The 20640-nt window shown below is 42.4% G+C and overlaps 1 protein-coding gene across 1 annotated transcript in view; it reads right to left on the bottom strand.

Annotated features, from left to right (window-relative positions):
* Positions 1-5320: 5320 nt before the first annotated feature.
* Positions 5321-20640, bottom strand: part of trabd2b (TraB domain containing 2B) — a 75501-nt gene continuing 60181 nt past the window's right edge. The window contains exons 5-7 of the mRNA XM_030048870.1: positions 10596-10692; positions 7073-7360; positions 5321-6108 (exon numbers count right to left, since the gene is read on the bottom strand). Coding sequence (XP_029904730.1) covers positions 5877-6108; positions 7073-7360; positions 10596-10692 — 617 coding nt within the window. The 3' untranslated portion in view covers positions 5321-5876. The remainder of the gene's footprint in view (positions 6109-7072; positions 7361-10595; positions 10693-20640) is intronic.

The following is a 20640-nucleotide window of genomic DNA, read 5'->3' as shown; positions in this document are numbered from 1 at the left end:
AGGTATTGATCAGAGGTGAGGCCACGCCGTTGAAATGTGAAAACACTGTAACACTCGTGCCTTTGTCTATTGTGCACTTCTTCCCCTTTCAGGCTCTTTCTTCACCACATATATGTAACATAAAGGAGTAAATATGGAAATACAAGGAGCTTTCGGGTCCTTGATGTACTGTAAGACCTTGGACTGAACAAAACAAATGGCACCTAACCTCGCCCCTCCTCTTCTTCCCATATCCTTTCAATGGCTTCTTTAGGGCACCGTAAGGTCCTCTCAGGGCAAACATGGCAGTTTAATTCTTAATCCTTTTACCAGAGGTGATTTTTAACAACTTCCTGGTCCCCATCAGTCAAGTCAATGGGTGTAGAATCTGATCCACAGCAGGCTTCCTCAGGCCCAGTTAGTCTTAACCTTGGAGCCCCCCCACCCTTAGGAGAGGGAGGGAAAGCAGAGTGAAAGGGAGGGAGGGAGGGAGACAGCAGACCAGGGGGTGCGGGAGGTGTGTGGAGAAAGCGAGGACCTGCCACATTATATGCTTTAACATGACTGGCAAATCCACCACGGTTAAACAAACTTAACCTTCATTTGTGAAACGGTGCAAATCAAAGGGCAAAAAACGACTTGTGCAAGTAATTACCACCGGAGGAGAGCAACAGGGCAAAGGAAGGATGGAGGGAATAGAGACGGGAGGGAAGGGAGGGATGTGGGAGTTTTGGGGGGGATCGGGATGGGGGTGGCTAAGCGTTAACAGGTTGAATGGAAGGAAACGGGAATCATTTAAGAAGAGGGGCATTTTTAATGAGTTTGCTCAGAAATTGATTTTCCGCCGTAATCTTTTATTTATATGCGGCTGGCGGTGTGTCCCCGGCAGAGTGAGGGTCAGCCCTCAGTGCACCCTGTCAGGGCCCCCACTCCCTCAAACAACACCCCAAAGCCCAGGGAAAATGGTATTCTAGCTAAGGCAAATATTGTCCTGTCTTGGCTTAAGGGGCGAAAAAGCTGTTTGTTTTCTAAAAAACTTGCTCTGTCCTTCGTTACCATTCAAGAGGAGACTGTTTAAAGGGAGGAAGGTTCAGAAAGCAAAGCAAACTTGAAACTGATGCAAAGTTTGGAATCTAATTGTCATGATTGCAAAGTTAATATTGATGAGGTTTTAGAGGTGCTTGAGTAAAATCAATCTCACATGGAGCTGAGGAGGCTTTGCTTAGCATATGAGCAATAATTAGATGTTATATCAAAATTACTCTTTCTGCGAGTAACATACTCCATAAGTTTGGCTTATTTAACTTTAACCATTTCAACAAGATGTTTTTTATACATTAAACATTTTATTACATTATTGTGACGGTAAAGTTAAGTTGATCACCTGATTATATGTTGTGTTTCATTTTACTGTTGACTGTATGCATTCTGTTGAATTACCTTATTTTCATTTCTACTCTTACTGATTTTTTGTTTTTGTTCCATTACAACACTTGTGCTCTCCAAAATAGTCATTTTCTAAAAGTTATTTCATTATAGATGGGAATTTCTGAATTTATCAATTAAAATAAATTGGGGCAAACGTATTGAAATAGCTGTTTACACCACACCATTAAAATCTGTAAAGAAAATAAATATTCTTTGCATTTTTTTAAAAGTTTATGCAGAAATCAGTTAAACATTTCTTGTTTTGAAAGGTAAATTGAATTGCATCTAATATATGACACAACATGTAAATGGCATATATTATAATAATAATGATATGATAATACAACATAAACAATGTGAATATGCTTTTGTTTTCCACGACATTTGTGACATAATAATAAGATAATAATGAGACAAATGTTAAAGTGTGACATTTATGTGATCTATCTATCTATCTATCTATCTATCTATCTATCTATCTATCTATCTATCTATCTATCTAAAAGTATTTATGTATGTATCTCTGTCTACATCTATCTATATATGTATGTATACAATATATAGTATTTTTACTTACATACTTGTATAGACTTAGAATTATTTTATAGATTTTTTAAATTTAGTTTTCCTAGTTTTTTCTTTCTTAAAATTATAATCATGCCTCAAGTATGTGAACTATCATAAATCAAAACATCAAGTTTTCATTTTTAATGGTTGTCCTAAATGCACAAAGGAATTATCAAATGAATTCAGGTTTATTTTTTATATTATAACATAGCACAAAATTATGTCTAAATGGATACTCTCCCTAATAATCTCACAAGGGTCCACAACATGTCTGCATGTCTTTAATCTTATTTTTCACTGTTAGGAATGGGGGCTCAATGTTTCAGGAGGAGTTCTTTGTGATGTTTGTGCGGTTCTCTAACTTATTATATGAGTCTGGCGCCACTCAGTGGTCGATGTGGTAACTACAGCAGTCTCAAGCACTAATTGATTGAGCTGATCCATAGCAGACTTTGTAAATGATATAGGTGGCAATTCAGCAGGGATACATACTGATAAATGCCCAGGATTATGATGACCATCCACTTACAAGGCTGTACTTATATAACTTCCACGTTACTACCAGATCCATGTCGAACTAATTTTTAAAATCCCACTTCTGTCGTCAAATCCTCAGAATCATCTCCTCTGCTTTAAAGGATCTTTGTTTTCTCAGTGCAAACAAAATGATGACTGATTTCAATTTACTTGCACTGCCATTTTGGATTCTATTGCACTTTTTATACTAAAATATGTTAACAAATTCTCTCTGCAACAATGAAAATATTGCAGAAACTTAAAAACTGTTCTTTTTAATGATAACAGTATCACACATACTTTTTACACTGTTAGTATTGATCCTTTCTATGAGAAATATAAAGTTTATGTAAGCCTCATTGTCTGTCAAATTTCCAAAAGCCAGATCACACCATCCAGTCAAGACGTAGCAGTCTCCACACAGAAAGTCATTTGATGATCATTTCTCAGGACTCTTAAATCAGTCCCATAGCCCCTTGCCTGCCCCCTCGACTGGTAGTCTTCCCACCAAATTTTTCTGAAATGGTTTGTCCATATATCTTATCAGTTATTACTGTAACCGTCCCTCAACTACAGGCATACAGTCTATGCCTGCCCTAAGAATGCTGTTGCTGAATATCTTATCAATTCATGACCCTCACTCTCTAAACAGTATCAGACTGAGCTCTTAATTATTATTCCTTCACAAGATTCTGGGAAAAAAAACAAACAAACAAACAATTTAACCAATTAGTTACGTTAATGCAGACTAAAAAGGTCCCTTCGTTAAATTGTGATCCGTATTTAGCACTGAGACGCATTGTATTACTGTGAAGTGACAAACCGCCTACTTTTAGCACCTAATACAGGAAAATCCTGTTTTCGTCCTGATTTTTGTGCAGCTTTTGACACTGATGATTGTTCCTTGCCAGCTGGATGTTTCCATCCCTGGGTTGGCTTCTCCGATCCTGTTCAAAACTGGTTTTCCTTCTATCTGTAGCACAGACCTTTCAGTGCACCTGTTAGAAAACTGAGGTCAGCGCTGGAAAAACCTACCTGCCAGGTCCCTCAAGTGTCCATTCTGGGTCCATTCCATTTTTGTATACATATATTTATCGAACTGCCAATCTTGGCTCTTTTCTGCATAACGTATAAAGCTGTATATCCTTTTAATTTTCTTGAAGCCCGAATCATGATTGTTTGGTCTGCTACTGTTTGCACGCAAATCCAGAACCATCTTGGATGTCTCTCTACTTATGTATCCTCAAATAACAGGAATCTTGGATTGATTGTCAACTCTAATCTGAGCCTAGATAAACAGGTTTAGATAGTTATGCATGCAAACCTTCCAAAATGAGAGAATTATTGCCTTTTAATCAACTGGAAGCTCTTATCCATACTTCTGGTTATTTATATGGTTATATTTCAGCACTTCGTGACTGCTTTAACTCCCTGTACAGTTGTCTTAGCCAGATTAAATGTGGTCCAAAATGCTGCAGCCAGACTCCTGATGGAGCTCAGGCGGCATTTTAGCCCCATTTAAGCTTCACTTCACTGACTACCAGCGCAATTAAGGGACTGTTTTTAAATTTTTATTGATCGCATAGCTGTACCTCTGAGCCTTTGACCTCCTACAAGCAAAAGCACGGCTTGAGATTTTTGGACAGTGCTCGTTCAGTCATTCCAGAGTCTAGATCAAACGCTATAAGGCTCATCAATCTTTCCAAGGCCCTGGAAGGATCTGAACAAAATCAGGCCGGCCAACTCAGCGTCATTTTTAGTTTGATGGAAAGTGTGAAATTAGATCAGACTGGAAAACAACACATTTGTAGCCTCCTGTTACGTAAAGTTTACACGCCTTGGAGAAAAGAGGGAATGATTCAGTTTCTGATTCAGTTACAGCAATAAAAGTCCAGCAGTATAGTTTATATGCTGAATTAAAATTCCTCTTTCTCTCTCCACCCCTCCACCCAGATGTTCCCATCCAGTCTGGGGATTTGATCCCCCACTCCTTCAGTCAGCTACCTGCTTCCAGTGCCCCTTGACACAAAAGGAAACTTTTTCTCAGTTTTAGCCAGTAGATGGCAGATCGAGATCGCCTGTTGCACTATACTTTTGTCCTACCAGGAGGTATGTTTTTCCTACAAAAGAAATACAATAATCAAAAGTTGCAAGCCTGTATTTCTTCAGTGTATCATTTATGGGTGAATGCATGCAGGCTTTTCAGTGGAAAATTATCTCATTGCTGCTTTCAGATCACAAACTAACTTGATTCACCTTTTGCAAAAAAAGAAAAGCATAAGCAACATCTGCAGGAAGACTTACCTTATAGATTGTCTCAAATAGCTTATTCTCTGAAAACGTCAATATACAATATACACTGAAAACGTCAATAACATCATAGAATTCATCATATAAACGCATGTAATGCATACATAGAAAACAAACAGGCATAGGCTATTTTAGTTGTATTGAGTCTGTCTTTCTATACTGCAGGCTCTCTGTATGTGAAGCACAAAATGCCCTTGAGGCTACTAGAAATTAATTGGATGATATTGTATTGCATTGCATTGTATTGCACTGTACTCTACTCAATTCTGTTTTGTTCTCTTCAGTTCAGCCCAGCTTTCCAGATTGGGCGAGTTCCAAGGTGCCTACATAAACAGCTCCGTTGAAAAAACCTTATTGACCAAGGAAATCACAACAAAATTCAACACTTTTCAAATGTTTATTTTTCAATTATCCTCAAAGCAAGAAAATATACTCTTTTCTTTTCCAGAAATAATAAATATACAATATTTCTTTATGAACAAAATGCACAATTTACAAAACTGGCAACAGAGTGCTCCACCTCCTCCCACGCAGCACAGTCTCACTGTATGCATTATATCTGTTATAGTTATTAGTATGTCTATTCTCATCATTAATGTCAATATTATTATTTTTATTTTTTTATATACAGTATTACAATTCTTCGCAGGCAGAAGGTGCCACCACATACACTCTTGAATACAGGCCTTAATTGTGCTATGGTTTTGTTATTCTATAATACTTTCATGAGGTTTTAAGACTCTTCCCTCTGGAGTCTAGCACATTACTTTGTCTTAACAGTCCGTTCATTGCCTGGGTCATGGCTGAGAGCTTATTTCACACATTTTGAGACTTGGCAGGTTAAGACTTGGCGTTTCTGAAAGCTGGAGCTGACCCCTCCCTGTACTGGAGGCTGCTTGTGGGACTGCCTCAAGGCACGTTGTCCTGACTGAAACACCAGCTTTTCTCGGTCACCTCCATCTCTTTGCATGTACTGTAGGTCAGTCCACGGGTGTCTTCTGCAGGTACACCCTACATCCCTAGTATGGAGACAGTAGTGTCTGGGTGTTTGTCCATATGAGAGCTCCCCCGTGTGGTCAGGAGGTGAACAGCATGTGTGAGAGCAGCCAGGCTACAATACAGGAGAGCGTAAGTGTGCTGTGCATTAAAGGCTGGGCTGAGCTGGGACTTGGCTGGGTGGTGGAGGCTGAACTGGGCTGCTGCACCGTGGGGGAGAGCTCTGTCCGTCTGCGCTGCTCTTCACGGGTCAGCGGAGGCTCCACTGTCACGTAGCCGTTGATTATCCTCACACTGGGTGGTGGGGTGGTGCTGAGGAAGGGAAAGACACCAGAAATTATACTGCACTTGATTTCTGTCTGGGCTTATCTCTAAAAGCTGCACTGGACAAGATCAGCCTAAATTATGAAGTAGAGTGTCAACAGATTGAGACACTATATTTGCCCAAAGGATATTAAGGTGTTGGTCTCTTCCTGTCACTTCTATATACTTATGTATTTCTCCCTTTGGTGAAATCTTACAATTGAAATACAAATAGTCTCTTAAGAGCCAATTTGTCTCTTAAACATCAGCGGCTGGGCCATCCAAAAAAAGTCAAAGCCACCATCATCAGATGTTTTGCTTCTCTCGTCCCTTTGGTATTGTTGATGCAAAGCATGTGTGCTGTTTACTGGCATCATGTTACATAATTTCTCTGTTTTGAGTTCCACACAATTCAAATTGTTGCTTTTTATGGCTTGTGTGGCTGCCAATAATGCAAAAATCCCAGTGTCAATTTAATATAGTTTGCATACATCAGCACCACAGGTTGTATCTAATTTTGCCGTGTGTGTCAAGTTCATCATTCATTCATTCATCTTCTAAACCGCTTATCCTCACTAGGGTCGCGGGGGGTGTGTCAAGTTGCAATGTCTATTTTAAACAGATGATACACCACAAATATAACATAAAACAAATTCCGTGGCATATTTTTGTCACTGCTTTGTACAAGTGTTTCCATATCTTTGGTAAGTGTTTCAGATGAAATCTTTCTGTGATGGTGTTACACTTCATTTTTGGTGTTACACTATCATTTTTACCATGACTTGAGTATCTCTAAAGCTGCATCTTTAGTTCACAATCTGCACAGTTGAAGCTGAATGTGTCTGCAGTTTGAATGTGTCTGCAGTTACATCTCTGTGGAGTTAAACATCACTGAAACCTGTGAGTATCTCTCAAGTTAATATTTATTCAGCTGAACATCTGTCTAGTTAAGTGTTCATGACAGATATCTCACCCGTCCCCGATGCGAACCCACAGGTCACTGAAGAGGCGGGGTCTCCCGTGACTGCGGTGGGCTTTCCGAGGCCGCTTGTGTCTCCCAAACTCCTCGAGCTGGCTCAAGCTGTCAGGCAGCAGCATGTGGGGCAGCTCCTCCTCCCCCAGGCCAGGGAGGCTGTCCGGCTCTTCCAGCTCCACCTCCCCCTCTGGTGGACTGGTCACCCAGGAGGCAGGAGACACCGTGCCCACCTCATGACTGTGCTCACTGGGCTCTGCTGTGGGCTCAAGTCCCTCTGGTGGACCCCTGGAGCAAGAAAAGCAGACAGGGAAAAGACAGGATAGGGAGAGGGATACTGGATTTACTCTTCTTAACTAAATCAATGTGTACTCATCGAGTAAAGGCAAGAGAGATATAAGTTCATTGTTCACTCTTTAACTCTGAGATGTCAGAAATGATTCAGAGTTGATAAAATAATATGTTTTCTTGCAAGAAGTTTCCACACTGTCTGCCAGTGAATGTTGCCGTTGGTGGTTTCTGACCACTGTAATGCTCCCTGCTTAGAATCAGCCTGGGACTTCAAACAAGGACATGAATACTGCTCAAGACCCCTGGCCTTGTAAACAATTTACTGAGTGGCAGAAATACCCAGCAGGCAACTGCAGGGGAAGTTGTAACTCTTGTGGCCATTCTGCTCTGTCAAAAAAAAAAAAATGACATCTGCCCAAAGCAGACCACCCAGAATTACCAACTCCCCCCTCCATGTCTTATGTCATGCTCCTCTTCCTTTCATCCATTACTCATACTTTCTCCTCCTCCCTTGTTCTTTTTGCATCAGTATGCAACTTGTATGCGACTGCTTGTTTCAGGGTGGGATATCGGAAACTTCATCCTAGTGTAATACACTTCCCTGCAGGGTGTCACATTGAAACAAACCATACAATGCATGCCACAATGTACCGTTCTGGCTTTAATCTTTGCATGTGCAGAATGTGCCAAACAGTTACATCAGGCATCTTAACCCTAACCCTGATATAAAGTTTCAGGCTCTTTTTCACAATCCACATCCTGATCGTCTCAAATCTTACGACTCTTAAAGTTTTCTGCTTTTCTTTATCTACATTTTCACAAGAAGACAAAATAAGGGAAATTAATAAGGAATAACGGCTTTTACCACATCAGCATACTTTATGAAAAAAAGTATCCCAAAAATTTTCTAGATATATTCAGTGTATCACAATGTTTTCCCTCTATGCTATATTAATAAGTTAATGTGTAGTGTTGACATTTTTATTCATCATTTAAAGCTACTGAGTAATGGTCATATAATGAAGTTATACTCTTGACTCACAATGAACAAAAACAGCCACAGAAATAGTCCTGGAAAGTCAGAATGGTCTTGAATTCCATACCGGAATTGATTTATGGCTTTTAAATTCATTTTATCACCTGAAAGAATATCATTTTATACTGCTGAAAACAAGCAGGACGGTAAGGCACAACATATCAAAGTATCAAATCAAAACACTTAGCATACCACAAAATACGAGGAGTCATAATATTACTGGATTTCGGCCTGAGTATTATGTGAATATCGTGTCAGCTCTCTGGTCTGATTTCCACCACTGTTGTTGACTTATAATTAAGTTGGCCTTTCGGGTCATTTTGAATTTGACGAGCCACACTTTTACCCTCATGAGTTTAAAAAAAAACTCCCGTCCAGGTCTTGATGGCTTGGTCAGACTGATGATAGTTCCAGGCTGCGGTCAAGCTACCATACAGCCAAACCCAGCTCCAGTCTGCTCTGGCTGTCAGTCATGTAATCACGCCGTTAGACCTTTTGCCAGTCTTTTCGAAACACTCCAGGTCTGAGGCTAACAGCTTTCATAAACACCTCTCATTCAGCCATTTTGTGGTGTTTTTGCTCGCCTGTCACGTCACCTCCTATCAGGGAGCCGAAAGCGTGCGTTTGCGAGGGAGCGCGTGTGCATGTGGTTGTGTGTGCAGCGGACGTGTGTTTTCTGACCGCAGCAAGTCAGTCCACTTGTCGGCTTTTAAACCAGAACCACTGCCTGAAGCCCACAGCTCTGCAAACAGGGCAGCGGGGAGGGCGCAAGGCTACGTTTACAACTATAATTTGCAGTGGGAAGTTTGTAAAAGCAATGGCTGAATAGATGGAGATGTTTTTACTGTAGGCTTTTTTTTAAATGAGATTTCCCTTGTTGTGCCTTGTTTTTCCATTTTCACCCCGGTTCAAGTGGCTGTTGTTAGCATTTTACGAGCCCAACCTGCACAGCTCTTGGATCAACCCCCTAGGTGAGAGGGGAGCTGTGCTTATGCCAAGGAATGGGGGTGTAAACACACACACACACACACACACACACACACACACACACACACACACACACACACACACACAGACAGTCCACATATGCAAAAACATCCAGTGCACATACACATATCCATACACACATATAAAAACATGTGCACCGGAACTCACAAATATGCACACACTACAAACCCAACCAACATCACCACCTCCCACCCACACTCAAACACACACATACACAATCACACACACACACAAACACACACACACACGTATGCAATAGATGGTAGGGGGTGTAAAGCTGCTGTAGGACAGAAGCCAAGCCTCTGTGCGAGGTGTGTATGCATGTATATGTGAAGTGTGTACAACCCTGCTTCCTTCCTTGGCACAATGCATCATTCCTCTTACCCCACATGTAGGTGCGTGCGTGCGTGCGTGTGTGTGTGTGTGCGTGTGTGTGTGTGTGTGTGTGTGTGTGTGTGTATGCGTGTGTGTGTACAATAGTGCCAGTGACTGCTGAGAATGGGCAGGGCAGAGAGAGAGGGGGTGATGGAGAGAGAGAGAGAGAGAGAGAGAGATGGATGGAAGGAGGGAGGTATCAAAGGATTCCTGCATAGCTGTGCTTTATTTGTAACGGGTTGGAGAATATCTGCACTACACTCCAATAAATCCACTGAGGTTAAATGGCTTGACTCCAGAGAGAATAAGACGGATGTGGACTGGTAAAGCTGTGGGAGGTAGATTCTCTATCTCTGCATGCATGCATGTCCATTGTGTGTGTGTGTGTGTGTGTGTGTGTGTGTGTATGTGTGTCTGAGGGACTGGATGATATATGTCCGGTTGGACAGTGTCTGCATGCCTGCCAACAAGTAAGGATGCACAAATGGTCTGTTTCACAGTCCATATTACCATAAAGTTACTGAGGCAGTGTTGGCACATAATCACACCCTCCTGCTGTTTTCCATGCATCATCCTGTCAAGTTCGCAGGCTGGGAATTGCACTTTCAAAATGTAATCTGTCACTGCAATCTCATAGAGATTATAAATACCTGTTCAAAGTCTGCGGTCTGCAGTACTCAATGAGCCAATGTAATCACTTGAAGGAGTACATGTTGCCGATTTAGCCTCCAAAAAAGTAAAAGTATCCATAACCTTGAAATCATTGTCTCTATCTCCCTTTTTTTCACAGGACTGTTATGTCATTTGACTCACTCTGTGACTGGCTCCTGATGATCGGACGGTGTGTGCACAATCGTGTAGCCCTCCTGTCTCAAAATGTCCAGCACGCTGTGGTTCCCCAGGAAGTGACCTAGCAGTGGACGAAAGGCCAGAGGTCATGACAGAGTCAAGGGAAGCAAAAGAAGTTTTTGTGTAAACAGTTAAAAAGTTGGTTCATGTTGTCACTCCATGGAAACAAGATGTGCAAACATGTTATTTACTAAAGGGTTGAAATCTGAAAGAAAAGTGGCATGGGATGATGTGAATATTCAGATGTCACAGTAGGTTCACAGTAACACAGGAATGCATTATTTTTGAGGTAACCCTAATCTATGTGTACTTTTGTGTTTATGTGAGTGCAACTTGAGGATGTGTAGTTTATAGTGTAATAACTCTGTTTTGAACAGACTTTATTAGCAAGGTCAACCAGGACAGGTGCAGCCTTTCTCAGTAGCAAAGTATAGAGACAGTCTCATCTGCAAATGTGTCCATTTTACTCCGCAATACACATGATTACATGATGATATATTATTAAAAAATGACAAACTTTGCACTTATGACCAAATGCACAGCGGGTTGCAAGATATATGAAGTGTATGTTAAATAATGCCCCCCCCCCCCCCCCCCCCCCCCCCCAAAAAAAAAAAAAAAAAAACAAAACCTCAAAACATTTGTATTCTGTATTCTGTGAGTCTTCATCACCAGAAATTGCCATCCACTCACTGGATACCCCCAAGGAAGATATTTTGTCTGCGGATACTTTCCCAGATGGTGGACCTTGCAGAGCTGCAGCGGGTAGGGGTGTGAAACAAAGACCTGAGGGCGCTTGCGGCGGCTCTGAGAGACAGCAGGCGCTGTTCAAACGCGAGCTCACCCTTGATCTACTGGCTGCACTTGTTGCTGGGTAATAACCCCATATTGTCGGCACTCAACCTCCTGCCCCCCCCCCAAGCCCCATCCCACCCCCACTTTCCTTCTCCTTGTATATGATTCCTTCAGTCTGACATCAAACAAGTGGGCCCCGGCCTCACGCTGATGAAAGCTTTTTTTTTCTTTATTTCTCCCATCAGCCGATAATCCTGGGCGTCACTCAACCCAGCAATAAGCTGTAATGTAGCCTGACATCACCTCTACTACACACACACACACACACACACACACACATAAGAATTCACGTACCCACATATGCATGTACACGCATAAACACTCACACACACGCACAAGAATTTTTACATGCACACACGGAGGAATTCATGCGCACACACACCTCAGCTCTCCCGCGGCTTATTAACAACACGTTGACAATATTGGTGCCTCTTTTTGCTCGCTTTTTGTCAGGCATCCACCCCCCTCCCACTCCGCCCCTCACCCCCTGCCAATTTTATCATTATAATGTTTCTGATCATTCCTGAAAGGAGAAAAAAGCGGCATGCTGGGTTACACTTTCTTGGCCGCTGAGTTCAAAGGCGGCGCTGGGATTGACTGTGGAGTGAGGAGAGAGGCTACTAACCACAGAGTGCCGGCCAGATCAGACAGGCAGATTACACAGAGGAGAAAGCGTGAGTTTTTGTCTGGGTAAAGGTGGGCGTATGTGTTTGTGTGTGTGCTCTCGTATTGCTCTACTTATGAGGAACACATTTTGCTGATCTTCCTTCCTAGAACAGCTTTTGTAAAGTTAGGATTTGGGTGCAGGATTAGGGTCGGTGCTGGGGTAGGCTGAGGTAAAGGAAAAGGAAAAGGTGAAGAATAAGGAAAAGATAAACGTAAAGGAGAAAGAAAAGGTTGAGATGAAGGGCAATGAAAAGGTAAAAGAAATGGTAAAAGTAAAAAAAAAAGGAAGTGAAAAGGTAAAGCGTACGCACATATAGAGGCTGACATCGGAGTCCCACAGATCCCAAGGGATTCCTGCAGAACAGCTCACTGCAAAAGTCTCCATCTTAACAAGTCACTTAGTCTCATGTTCAGTGTTAAAATCCTGTTTTTTCTTTAAAAAAGGTAAAAAAAAAAAAAAAAAAAAAAAGAAAGAAAGAAAAGAAAGAAAGAAAAAATCTACCTGTGGGATGAGAGAATCCTTCTTGTTTCCAATGCTAATCAATCAATCAATGTTTCCACAATTTTCTTGAATCAAGTGTCGATTTCATGATCTTAGTGGGCTGATCTGCCATATTTTGCCTTGTTTCAACAGATGTACACATGTTCCCAGAAAAAAAATCCTGAAATAAATGAAACTCCACTGGCAGATTTTTTTTTTTAACCTGGATTCTAGAAAAACAAGATTTTAACACTGAAAATGAGACAAAATTACTTGTTAAGATGGAGATTTCTTCAGTGGATTTCTGTGTTCCATTGTAATGGGATCAGGACGGGATGGGAAAATAAAGCAATGCACGTCTGTTATATTATAATCATCTAAATGTTATTTTAAATCTGTAAAGTTGTCAACAGATATATATATATATATATATATATATATATATATATATATATATATATATATATATATATATATATATTTTTTTTTTTTTTTTTAATTTAGATGTAAAATGCTTTCATTCACAACTCCAACTGTTTTGTTGGTATCATCTCCCTCTTGTAGATCTAGGCTTATTTGCTCTGTCGTGGTAAAAATGAAATAATTAGGATCAGGGGTGATTGCATTCGGGACAGGTCGGGATTGGCTATAGCAACTGGAGCTACTGAAGCAGAAGTATTGCTTTGAGTTTCGGTTCAGTGGAAGCAAAATTACTGTTGGAAAAATCTGTTTAACTAAAAGTTGGAAAGAAGCTCATGTACAATAACATGCACACTGCAGAGTGTTAGATGTGACCTTTTCCTAGCAATTTTAAAACGGTGAAAAGACACAAATCAAGCTAGATTATTTAAAAAATAAAGATAAAAAACAGCGGATGTCTTCCCCTCTCAGCTGGTTGACCTTTGAATGGCTCCACATTTGGTCCCATCACTTCTGTCTAGTCTCCTATAAAATGCCTATGGAGGCCCTATAAAAACACTGAAGTCTAAACACACTTGAGGAAAAGTAAAATTGCTGATTCCAAAAAAATATTTTTGCTGAAACAGAATTCCATCAAATCCTAGTCGGTTATCGCAACAACAGTCATTCCACTCATCCTTGTGTCTGTGTATGAGCGGCTGGAGGGCTCTGTGCCAAAAAAAAAAATCTCCATTTAGTGACCCATTCTTTTCCTCTCTTCACCATTTATTTTCTCTACCTCTCCCTCTCCCTCTTCTCTCCACATTCTTCTCTCTTTCCTTTCATCCTTCTCTCCTGAGCGGACAGCCGGGCCCGCAGTCATCTCATTCGGTGCGTGGGTGCTGACAGATTCAACCACCCTCATATCTGTGTCAAGCAGCTATTTCATTAATTTCAGTTATGAGGCTGTAAAGGCCGGGGCAGAGAAGAACACCTCCTGTGTGTTCCTGGTGTGCGAGGTCAAGCTGACTGTTTGATGTGCTGCCTTGATTTCCTCTGCTCTGCTGTCATGCATAACACACACACACACACACTGCTCACCACAGCCTGCCAGTCTGCGGTGTGTGTTTGTGTGATGAGATTGTCATCTCCCCTTACAGCCGCCAGACGACCGCATTGTTTTCCTACAGCGGCCGGGACCCACCTGCTCTAAATTTTACATTCTTTAAACATTCATTTGACTAAGTATGCTTTGCATGGTGTAGTCCATTTGTTGTTTCGAGGATCCTGTAAACAGCACCCAGTAAACATGCACCCACTCCTTAAACAAGCCTACAAGCAAACGACCGCACCTACTGTATATGCAAACAAACACATCGGCAATGCAAACACGACCAAAACACACATACAAACATGCATGAGTAAGCTACACACAGACAAACACACGCATACAAACATATAATATTTGTATGGCCTTGACTTTAGGAAGTGCCGTAGGATGAAGTGGAAAATGCGTGGTCATGAAGCTGAGAACAAGGCTGCCCTTTAAGGGATACAAGTATTTCATCCGACAGTGGTGATGTGTGTATAGTTTCTCCGTACATCTGTGTGTGTGTGGTTCATCCATGCATGTGCGTATGATTACGGAGAAAACGATCCTTCCCATAGCCATGGATGTGTGTGGGACGTTGGGCCGGTGTGTTTGTTTACAGTGTATCCAGACAGTAAACAGAGCGGTGCTGGGAAGATGTCTAAAGCAGAAGCCAGGCCCAACAAACAGCTCCATTAGCTGAGGCGTAATGAGAAGTCCTGGCTCCTAATCGCTCCTTCCTGAACCCGCCGCATGCCGCCCCTGCGCAGGCCAAGGAGCACACTGTAAAACATGTAGCTGCCGCTGATGAAATGCTTTCATTTACTCATAGTATTCATCTGAAATATCTCTGCTGCTGATTAAACCAATTCCCAGACCTTAAAAGCTTTTGTCAGATATGTTTCCCAGGAGAAAACCGCTGGCGCACCCGAAGTGGTAAAGTTTATGTTTCCAGCAGTAACAACAGTTTGGAGCAAACAGAGGAGTAAGGTTCAGTTATTAGGCTGAACAGTGATGGCCAGCATGGCTTAATAGGTAAAGGAAAGAGTGCAACTTTAAGCTCAAATTTCACATTTTGTGAACTTTGTGCTCAAGACTTCACTTTCATCAACATGGAATTTGAGGGAAAAGAATGTTATAGACTTTCTGAGTGATTTCTGGGCAGTGCAAAAGTAATCATGGAAATACTTTACAGCCACTTACAAGCCACTGCTTGAAAGATGCACTTGCAGTTAACACTTTTCAATCTTTGCATGCAAAGAAAAACAGGAAGCAAAAAAAAACTTTGAGAGCGTATGGAATCATCAGATTAGCCTTGCTATCATTGTAATTTTACAGTTCCAGTTGAAACTGTGAAGAGTAGATGATGTAAAATGTGTCAGGTCAACCGTGCGGGAATGATGCCAACGACCAGCTTTGCACTGTCTGTGATAGCACAAAATGCAGGAAGGCTGACAGGCTTAATCACAATTGTGTTAACTTGTTGGGCATTAGATTGAACATAACAAAACTTTTATTTACATATGTATTCCCCTAGTATAGCTTTAAACAGTGAATGAAGTTACTCTGGGTGCCCAGAAGCAATGCACTTCATGTTAAAGTCCACTCATAACCTCTGATGTCTCTCCAGTGGAACAATAAATATTTTGTTTGATAAAAGAAAATCCCAATAGTGATTTAACTGATAGGAGCTAGCATGACTTTGTACAGTGTGTACACTACCTTGCAGGGTGTTCCCCCTCCTGCGGCTCCTAACAGCAGAGTTAATGACCCAGTTACTCTTCTGTTTAATAACCTCTCCATCTTGACTTCTACTTACAGTAGCGACCTAATGTACGCCACTTCTCCTTCTGTCTGCCTGTGTTTACTGTAACCGCCTCTTGTCTCAGTCCTCTCTATTTATCTGTCTGGCTTTCCTGTCATGCATTTTTAGTCATGCGCCGTTAAAGCGGCTCTGGTTGTCTCTCTCCATCAATGTCTGTCTCTCTTCCACCATCTGTTTGTCTTCCTATCTGTCATTCTACCTCTTTTTCCTTTTCTGTGTAAATGTGTGCATCGGCGTGGGCGCATGTGTGCATGTGTACGTGTGTATGTGTGTGTGTGTGTGTGTGTGTGTGTGTGTGTGTGTGTGCATGATAGAGAGGGAGAGAGGTGTTGCAGCATGTCTCCCTGGTCGCCACCCAGGCTCTGGCTGCATGGGCCCAACTCCAGTCATGTCAGCACCTCATTACTCACACCAAAACTACAACCCCCCCTCCCCTTTCCATCTCCCTACCTCTCCATCTCTCCACCTCCATCTGTCTGTCTGCCCAACATCCATCCATCCCTCTTTACATCCCTCCATACAACCTGTCAACATTTCCCGCACACAGTGAAGAGAAGCAGGTGGAACAGCACAGGAAAGGAGAGGGGAGGAAGAGAGACCAAGAGCAACAGTGACCCAAATTGCAAGTGAGAGAACGATCCAAAATGAAGAAAACATGCAGGCATGGAATCGGGTTATTTTTCAGGTTTATGCAGACAAAAGCGGATGCAGTTGCACCATGTAAGCGATGGATCAGCTGATATGCAGCTAGTGGTTTAAAAAACATCCCATAGCAGACCACCTTGGGGAACATTTCACAAAATAAGGGAAAACTGGAATTACCACCTTGTGGTTGTATGCTTCCGCAAACCTGGCAAGTTGCAGTTTACATCCATGTCTGCTCAGACTCTTATAACATTTCTAGTGAGGTCCTTGAAGGAATTCAGCAAAAGGCCTTAAGTGTTTTTTTTTTTTTTTTTTTTTTGGTGAAATGTAAGTGATCAGTGAATAATTTCCAGTGAGAAACATGCTGTCTTCACTTACTCTTTTTACAGAGAAGTACAGTGGGCTGATAGTGAGCTCCACATGGAACAACAATATTCACCTGAAGCTCAATATCAGCAAAAACAGTGAGCTTGTGGTGGAGGACCAGAGGAACAGGAGGCCCCCTGTCCTGTTCGTTATCCAGTTAAAATACTGAGTGATGGCGTTGAATAATGGCCTGGAAAGTGTTTTTGCAGAACATTATGATGACACAGCGAGGCTGACCTTTGACCTTTAACCTTTAATGTGGATATAAAATGTCCTAACGTCACCATTTTATCCTATTGGACATTGTGTGTGAAACTTTATCATAAGTAGTGCATTAATTCTTGCGGAATGGTCAAAAACATGTTTTTGTATGGTCACAGTGACCTTGACCTTTGACATCTGACAACCAAAATCTAAGCAGTTCATCCTTGAGTCCAAGTGGAGGGATGTACCAAAGTTGAGGAAATTCCCTCAAAGCTTTCCTGTTTATGAAAATGGGACAGACGGATGTACGACGGATGGACGGACAACCCAGAAACATCATGTCTTCAGCCACGACTGTCGAGGGCACGGAGGAATAAAAAACTGAGTGGAGGATATGAATGGATAGACAAATCGTTAGATGGGGGGAGTGAAGGGAAGGAAGGAATAGCAGACAGATAGATGGACAGATAGATAGCTAGAATGGGATGAGGAAGGGAGGATGAGAGGGAAAGAACTGTTGCTACAGTACGATCCAAACAAACACAAGCTGTTGCCTCCCAGCCATTGGAACAGCAGATGAAAGAAACAAGAAATGAAGAGATGTGGAAAAAAACAGAGAAGGGAGAGAGAGAGAGAGTGGAAAGAGAAAAAATCAGTGGACAGTGAGGTACAGGGTGTATTCCTCTTCAGGATTTGTTTGGAAATGTCTTCCAGCGTGTGTGTGTGTGTGTGTGTGTGTGTGTGTGTGTGTGGAGACAGAGGTGGTAAACCTTCTTTCTGACTCAGTTGTGTTCCCCTAAAGCATTACAACTCTTTTTGAGTTTCTTCGACATGTGAGTAATGCAACAAAGATTTTAATAAGCCCTGCTTCCCTGCACGTTGCCCTGGGTGTCTATTTAGACTTTTACTGTAGCGAGATCCATCTATAAATCACACAGCAGCCCGTGGATTAGCAGAGCGGAGCTGGAGAAACATGCGACCCACTGCGCAGCAGAAATAGCTGAACCGCGGCCTCCAGAAACGTGGAGCGCCACTCTCGCCTGACATGTAAATCTAAAAAGGCAGAGTGGTAAATTCCACCCCACAGCTCTCTCTCGAGTAGCGGGGATTAATGGGAATCTGGAGTCTTTCCCCTCGACCTGCACCCTCCCTCCATCCCTCAATTCCTCCATTCCTCATCTCCGTGATGATTTCACTTCCCATGCACGCAGTTCTGTGTGTCTCTCTCCGCTGAGGTGTTCTGAGTGATGACCGCTGACGGGACGACCCGCATCCAGGTTCTGGTTGAGGTTCTGGTCAAGTAGAGAGATTAGAGCGGGTGGATGGTGGGGGGGGGTTGGATCCAGTGCAGGGGGGGTCTCAGGGCTGGAGGGAGAGCATCAGTGGCTCAATGTTTGAGGCTTTCTAATGTTTAAATATTTAGACTGCGTGAGCCGGCCGCTGCAATCTGCAAAGCTCTCCTGGTGGCCAGAGGGAGAAAGAGAAGGAGCAAGGAGAGGGAAAAAAGAGGACACAGAGAGGGGAAATAGAGGAAGAACCAGAGAAAGCAAAGGGTGGAAGGGGGTTGGAGAAAGGCAAAGAAATAACAGAGAGAGAGAGAGAGTGAGGAAAAGTGAGGGAGAGGAGCGTTAAAACATTTAGTGAAAATTGCCCCCATGGTTTGTTTTTGTTCCTGTCAGCTGTGGGCTTTCCCCTCTCTCTCTCTGTAGGGAGGAAAAGAGGAGGATAAGGGGCAGCTGGTAGACTACTGCAGAAAGGCTGCTTTCTTACGGACACAAGCACGCACACACACACACTCACACACACACACACTCTCACTCGCACACAATAGAGCCACGTGCACACCTACACAGGCCGACAGATGTGCCCAGACACATAAGCACCCACTAATACAAACACAACAGAGGCAGCGGAGCTCTGTCTTTCTCTCATTTCATTTCTGATCCATCGGTTTATTTCCTCCCCTCCATCCTTCAACACACACACACACACACACACACACACACACACACACACACACACACGCATGCACTCACACCCCAATCTAGTTCCAGTTACCCTCAGTTCAGTCAATAAGTAGGGCTGTTTAACTTACAAGCGCAAGTACAAACTAATCAGTGACCTTGCACTCCAAATTGCAAGGGGCGGGCGTGTGTGTCACTATAAACACACAGAAGCATGTTTGTGTGTGTGAGCCGAGCGCATATTTACCATGTGGGTGTGTTTGCGGACTATGTTTGTGCGGCAGAGCTTTCGCAGACATGCCGCCCAGCAGGCACAAGCCGGTGGATAAAAGTAAGTGTGTAGGTATGCGAATACACACTTACAGTAGGTGTGGCTGATTGTGTGTGTTTGTGAGTGTGCGTGCATGTGTGTCACGGCAGACGGCAGTGCATTACGGCACTTGTTTTCAATCCCATTCCTCAGGCCTCACAGCCCTGCTGGTTTTCATTCTTGCCATCTTGATTGGAGATTATGTTACACCTACAAGCTGATTACAAAATATTAGGGGAAAACTATGAAACACGCTATACTGTAGCAACTGAAGTGGCTGCATGTGGAGGTTGTGCCCTGTGCTGTGCCGTGTGCATGTCAACCCTCAACACATCAAAAAGCAGGACTCCAGTCCATGTGTTTAGGGAAATGTAGCATTACGCTTATTGGCTTTAAATAGACTACGAGATGTTGTTTCAGTTGCTAATGAAGGATGTAATCTTTGAACGAGCTAATGAGCTGTACTGATCTAATTAGAGCCGGGAAGCCAAGCGGCGCTACGCTAACTGGAGCTAACGGTTGCCATAAGCCGTTTGCACGCTAATCCAAAAAGTTGCATTCCTGGACATCTGCAGGACGGCGCAGGCCTTACATGGGCCCCCGCATGAGAGCCAGCCGTGCTCAGGACAAACAGCAACGTTGCGTAGGAATTAACCAACACTTTGTTGTTTTTTTTTTGTTTTTTTTACTATTTTATTGCAGGTTTTCATATCATCTGTAATTGCTTTCATCAATTATATCATTCATCCTGCTACATTTATACATTTTTACAATGCATTTACAAAACATAACAAAAATAGGAAAGAAAAAAAAAAAAAAACCCAACACTTTGTTGATGTAAGCTGATAGGCTGCTCTAAAAGGCAGCTGATGCATGCTAAGCCTCAATGCTGCATGCCTTTATATTTTCAAGAGAACAAACGCTCACATGGCCAGACACAACAGATAATTTTTCCTTTTATTACACTCAGTTAAGGAGGCTATCTAGCCCAGGGGAAACAGATACAAAGAAATCCATAATCCATCATCTAAAGTCATCAATTTCATCTCTGCAACTGCTTAACTAGTTTATGTGAGGGAGACGTCAGCTCTAGACCCCAAGTATAAGAAAATATGGTAAATCATTTGAGTCTATCAAATGGTAATTTAATGGTCCAGTAATGAATCCTGCGGAAAAATAACCATGAAGTCTTTTTTCAGATGAC

The sequence above is a fragment of the Myripristis murdjan genome, chromosome 4 (genome assembly GCF_902150065.1).
Source record: "Myripristis murdjan chromosome 4, fMyrMur1.1, whole genome shotgun sequence".
In the NCBI taxonomy this organism is placed as follows: Eukaryota; Metazoa; Chordata; class Actinopteri; order Holocentriformes; family Holocentridae; genus Myripristis; species Myripristis murdjan.
Note: the sequence above shows the minus strand (reverse complement) of the source record. Positions and strands in the feature narration are given on the sequence as shown.